At 44.0% G+C, this 6,377-nt stretch overlaps 1 protein-coding gene across 1 annotated transcript; it reads left to right on the forward strand.

Moving 5' to 3' along the window:
* Positions 1–4,575: 4,575 nt before the first annotated feature.
* Positions 4,576–4,989, forward strand: LOC122916708 (tubulin alpha chain-like). Its single transcript, XM_044264134.1, has one exon. It carries the CDS (start codon positions 4,576–4,578, stop codon positions 4,987–4,989), a length of 414 nt encoding a protein of 137 aa, XP_044120069.1.
* The last annotated feature ends 1,388 nt before the right edge of the window (positions 4,990–6,377 follow it).

Consider the following 6,377-nt stretch of genomic DNA (forward strand, 5'->3'; position numbering starts at 1 on the left):
TTTACAATTTTTGAATGTTTTACCATAATGCACTAGTTTTATCATCTTAAAACCTATTATTAAAAAAATAAAGATAAGCATAGTGCGGTGCTCCTTTTTAGAAATCCCTGCTTCTTTTTAAATTATGTAATATAGTCACCATACAGTACATTAGTGTTTGATGTAGTGTTCCATGATTCATTGTTTGTGTATAACATCCACTGTTCCATGCAATGTTGATTTACAAAAACCAAATGCCTTCATTCAAACAACACAGAAAAATGAAAAGAAAAAAAGAAGATAGCTACAAAAAGTATCTATAAAGAAAAAAGTAGAAAATACATACCTAATAACATTTTTAAAAAATCCATTTCCCACCCACTCTGCCCTGCCAGATTACCAGTTTTAACAGTCATGTGTATATCTTCTTCTAGGTGTTTCTGTATGACTCTATAGCATATATAATTTTCCTTATGCTAAAAATAGGATCAGACTATACAAAATATTTTTTTCACTTACAAAATATACGTTGTACCTCCATCCCTGCCACCCTACTCTTCCTCGTCTAGTTTACTAGTTAACCTCTGTGTGTCCCCAACCTACATACAGTTTACTTGACCAAAACTTGAGACAGATGCTCTTCTAAGCAAAGCTGTAGTAGCCACCCTTACGCACGCACACTGTAACATCTCCACCATGACATCCCTTCAATAGGACTGCTGGGGCACTTAACATGGTGACAGACACTGCCAAAATTCCACACAGCTCCTCTCCCTGCCACCCTTCGCCACAAACCCTTCTTGGACAACACCACAGCAGTGTAAGCCACCTTCTGGACACCAAGATAAACCAAACCAAGAAACTCAAGACTTGCAGCCTGGGACCCATAGGCCTTATGAGAGCTTGTCCATCAGGACATGACCATTCCTGCAGCTATCTGACAGAAGAAGACAAAAGAATGATAAGGAATGTTGTATTTATATTACACAACCACAGATTAAATTTGGGATGAAAAGACAGTCTGCATCACCATCACTATGGTAAAACATGAATCACCCAAGAAATGTCTTGCTTGCGCTCAGCGGCTTTGAGCTATGCCTCAGACCCCTTGTGTTATCCCTGTCCACTCTCTTCTGCCCTTAGATAAGCCTATAGAAATTCTCCAACCTTATGGAAAAGTGGAGTCAATAACCAGGCCTGTAAAGATTCCAAACACCGTGTAAGAAAGGAATGAAAGCCACTTGGTCTAGAGAAGAAAAGAGCCTGGGAGTGGTGAGTGTATTCATCACAAATCTCAGATGGCTATCTCGAAAACAGAAGAGCAGACTAAGTATAAAACAGGAGTGAAAGTTTGGAACAACTGGCAGGCTGATTTTCCAGCTAGACCAGAGAGAACTTTCTAACCATTAAAACTGTCCAGAGCTTCTAAGGAAGGCCTTCACAACCACCTGGACTACAGTCAATGCCATCTTTGGAAGCCAAGAGAGAAAGAGGACAATGTGCATGGCAGCAGGAACAGTACTGTCTGAAGAAGTCCAACTGGCTATCCCCAAGGAGCCACAACTGTCTTTATTTTATTATTTTTGTGAAATCCTCCTACCCCAAGATTCAGACTATGATTTTCTAGCCCATAAACCTATTCTGATTAGAACATGAATAGGTTAGTCTCTCACAAAGATTTATATCAACCAAGCACAAAAAGATGGCTTGTACAAACCAGAATGTCAATGCACTCATTTACATTCAGCCATCAGGTAAACCAGAAACTCATGTTTGATGAGGAACTTCTCCTCTTGGCAGACAGACTCAATGGGAATAGTTGTGTCCATGGAATTTTAATTCTCAAAGTCTATCAGTCAAGACTTTGGCTTGACTGATAGACTTTGGCCAATGCCAAGATGGGCTCTGCCCAGACACTGTTGTGACTTCCCTCAATCCTCATTTGCATGGATGGCTTCAGAATGTTCAGCTCCATCTTCTCAATCTTGCCATTGATAAGTCCTGCCAATGTAGGAGACTCTTTTCTAAAGTGACTTTATAAATTTCTACTCTTATTAACTGTATTTGAGTTTCATGTCTCAAATCTCACAGGACAGATCTTTTTCTGATAAAGAAAACATTACTTACATAAGGGGAATAGAGGGAATTCTCCTGCACAAGCTGACTGAATATTGTACTGAGAAGCAGTATCAAGTGATAACTGAGAGCCAGATTCCCCCAAGTGAATCCCAGTTCATCACTTACTATGTGACCTTGGACAAGTTATATAATCTCCCTTGCCTCAGCTTCCTCTTCTGCAAAGCAGGGACAATGATATCTGCTCATGGGGTTTGTGATGAGGATGAAATGAGTTAATGAATAAAGTCCTGGCACCGAGTCTGCCACATAGAATGGTTTGCCACCACGATTACCAGACTCTGATATAAACTCTGCCTATGTAACAAGTCGTATTCTTGTCTCCACTTTACCAATGAGAAAACAGAAACTCCGCAATTCCAGACAGAAAGCTGGAATTGAAACTCAAGTCTCTCTCACCATGAAGCCAGAACCCACTTGGTCACCCTCACCCTCATCTCACAGATGGTGGGACCACTTTTTTCTTCACTCGGGGCAGGGGCGGGGGGAAGTCTGGAGTCTACTTTCAGCACCACAGTCCATCCTTGAGCAAGAACAATGGTCACGTTCTCTGCCTACGGTGAGGCCAGAGCTAGCTGGTGAGAAGCTAAGTTGTGCAATGTGAACAGCTGCCTTGGCAGATGTGTCCACAGCTAAACACGACGGAGTTTCATTTCCAGAGTCAAGAGAAAAACACCTATCCCAAAACATTCTCCATGACCTTCTCAGAGGTAGATGGGCTGAAGCAACGGCCAGCCCTTCCTCTCTGTTGTTTTCTGCTATAAAAAATTGCCCAAAGTACAACTCTGCTAGCTCCCCATATAGCTGTTGGCTCTGATCAAGGGTCCCTGGCCCCCCGGGTTTACTGGACATTTGAACACGGTTCACTAAACCTCTAAAATAGAAAATATACCTAATGAACCTATAAAAGAGGAAAGGAGAGTCGATGACTTTAAAATTGAAGGCTCCAGGGTGCCTGGGTGGCTCAGTTGGTTAAGCTACTGCCTTCGGCTCAGGTCATGATCCTGGAGTCCTGGGATCAAGTACTGCATTGTGCTCCCAGCTCCATGGGGAGTCTGCTTCTCCCTCTGACCTTCTCCCCCCTCATGCTCTCTCTCACTCTCTCTCAAACAAATAAATAAAATCTTAAAAAAAAAAAAAAAAAAAAAAAAAAAACTGGGGGCGCCTGGGTGGCTCAGTCATTAAGTGTCTCTCTCTGGCTCAGGTCATGATCCCAGGGTCCTGGGATCCAGACCCCCATCGGGTTCCCTGCTTGGCAGGAAGCCTGTTTCTCCCTCTCCCTCTGCTGCTCCCCTGCTTGTGTTCTCTCTCTGTGTATCTCTCTGTCAAATAAATAAATAAAATCTTAAATAAAAAAAATTTGAAGGCCCCAGAAGGAATGCTCATCCATTGAAAGCAGGTGGACAAGTCGGAATTTCAAGCTGTCCTTAACATTGTTGTATGACTTTAAGCAAGGCATTCAACCTCTATGACTTCTGTTTCCTCTCTTTCAGAATGGAAGAATCTCTACCTTGCAGGTTTATTGTGACGAAGAGCAAATTTACATAAAATGCTGGGACTATTATTATGGAGATATAAAGAACCGCCATGAACCTAGGACAACCAAAGACTAGGATGGATAGAAATATTTTTCAAGGGACCAAGAAAGCTAAACATTGAAATTCTTATACATGTAAGTTAACTGCAAAGGGAAGAGAGAAAAGGAACAAATATTTTTAGTACCTACTACAGACCAGAGATCTCATTAGGCTCTTTACCTACACTAAATCTCACAAATCCCATGTGGCAGGTTTTATTACCCTCATTTCACAGATAATGAAACTGATCATAGGAGAGGCTTTACAAGACCACATAGCTAGTGTGTGTATGGTGAGGCCAGGAACCAAGGGCTTCCTGACCCCATCCAGACCTCTTTCTGATCCATCATTCATCTGCTTCCAAAGTGAAAATGCCAGGAACTCCCTGGAGAAGAATAATGCTTGACATTTATAGAGTAGCCCAGAGCAGTGCTTTCTCAAAGCATCTTTGGGGAGAACCCACTTTGTTTTGTCTTGTTTTAATTCATTAATGTATCACAGACTGTGACATTTGTGAAACATAATAGAAATAAATTACTAAAAATGTAAAATTTTAAAGGACATACAAAAATACTCAACTTTTTTTTTTCCATTAGAGTCAACACACACAACATTCCTCTGTCAAATTCTTGTAAAATCTCCCTAGCATTTGCTCTCAGTTTTATATCTCACCATGCACCAGCCTTGTGGACCACATTTTGACTAGTACTGTCCTACAGTTAAAGCCATCCATATATCCCAGAGAGAGATCTCAAAAAGTCCTCTAGGTTTGCCTCCTGTTTCTAGGCAAGGTTATGGGAAACCCCCAGTGCTGCTGGGCTCTCTTTCCTTCTTAACTGTTGAAAGCCTCACCCCCGCAGGGAGGGCATAAATCAGCCCATCCATGGTTTGCTGCCTGCTGTACCAGGGCGACGTGATTCCCGAAGATGTCGACACTGCCATTGCCACCACCAAGACCAAGCATACCATCCAGTTTGTGGACTGGTGCCCCACTAGCTTCAAAGTGCGCATTAATTACCAGCCTCCCTCTGTGGTACCTGGTAGAGACCTGGCCAAAGCACAGCGAGCTGGGTGCATGCTGAGCAACACCACAGCCACTACAAAGGCCTGGGCTCGCCTGGCCCACAAGTTTGACCCGATATATGCCAAGCATGCCTTTGTTCACGGGTATGTGGGTGAGGGCATGGAGGAAGGAGAGTTTTCTGAGGCCCGTGAAGACATGGCTATCCTTAAGAAGGATTATGAGGAGGCTGGAGTGGATAGTGCAGAGGGAGAGGATGAGGGTAAAGAGTATTAACCTGCTATGATTTTACACTCTGTTGTCTTGGGACTATCTCACTTCTATTTTTTTTTCTTTTCATTAAACAAATTTGTAGTTTATTTGGCTTTTTAGTACGGCTGTTCCAAAATTCAACTCAAACAGAAGCCTAGAGGCCGCAGTAACATCAGGGGAAGTCACCTCTGTCCAGTCTGGATCAGAATGTTGGATCCCAAGGTTTATCTGAAGCTTCTGGTTCAGCCCTCATCCCTTCTCCCCTAGTGTCCACACCCCGCTCCCATCCACTGTGTTTTCCCCTCACTGTCTGCTCTCCTCTGTAAACACCTGGCCATTGTCAGTTCTCCTCAGGCCGCGTAGAGGCAGGAGGTAGAGTCACTGAGCAGGTAAGGGAGGCAGGACAGGTGGAGAAAAAAACCCACAGTCACTACCTATTTAGATTTTCAGGTGCCAGCCCTGCATATATTAGCTCTCATTATCCTCATGACCCCATCTGAGGCTAATATCATTGTCCCAATTTTACAGATAAGATTTGAAGATCAGACAAATGTTGGAAGCAGGGAGTGGGACTCAGATCTATCTGAGATTTGCCAGCCTAAGCCCTTAGCTGCTAGAGTGCAATGCCCAGCAGAAGGGAGAGCGGAAGCCGCTCTCAAGGCCCCACCATGGCCAGCCTCAAGCTCCATGCCCTCCAGGGTCCTAAGCAAGCCACACCTGCAAGGCCCACAGTGCCTATTTGCTCTCACGTGGCCAGAGAGCGACAAATATGCCAACAGCACTCCCTCACTACCATCCCCTACATCCAGGGGCAAATTAGGAAGGTGTCCTCCCTCGGACCCCTGGCTCCATATTGCATCACTAAAGCAGAGACCCAGAGGAATTTCTTGAAGTCTCCCCTTTGCTTGCTCACCCCAACTCACCCTTCAGGGCTCACCCAGTCTCCTCAGCCCCACACAGACACCACCCTGACCTCTTTCCCTCAGGCTGGATGGGGCACCCCACTCTGCCAACAGCGACAGCAACCGCTCGCTGCACGCCTGCTCATATAATTTCCAGAGTCTCTGTGTATCTTACCTCGCTGCATTTTTACAACAGCCCTTTGAGGAAAGGTTCATTACCCCTGTTTCCACAGAGGGTAATTGAGGCTCAGAGAACTTAAGTAACTTACACAAAGTCAAAGAGATAGTAGGGAACAGAGATGTGATTGGAACCGAGGTCCCTCCATTGCAGGGCACTGCCACCTATGAGGACAGATTCACAAAGAATTCAGCACATGGAAGGTCTCAACAAATAATTCCCTGACAACTACCAAAATCAGAAGCAGTGGACAAAACAGGAAATTGGTTAACATTTTCATGGCAGATCAGATCACAAATTCTGCTTGACCATGCAAAATGATATTATAGAAT

This window comes from Neovison vison, chromosome 9 (assembly GCF_020171115.1).
Source record: "Neovison vison isolate M4711 chromosome 9, ASM_NN_V1, whole genome shotgun sequence".
Classification (NCBI taxonomy): Eukaryota; Metazoa; Chordata; class Mammalia; order Carnivora; family Mustelidae; genus Neogale; species Neogale vison.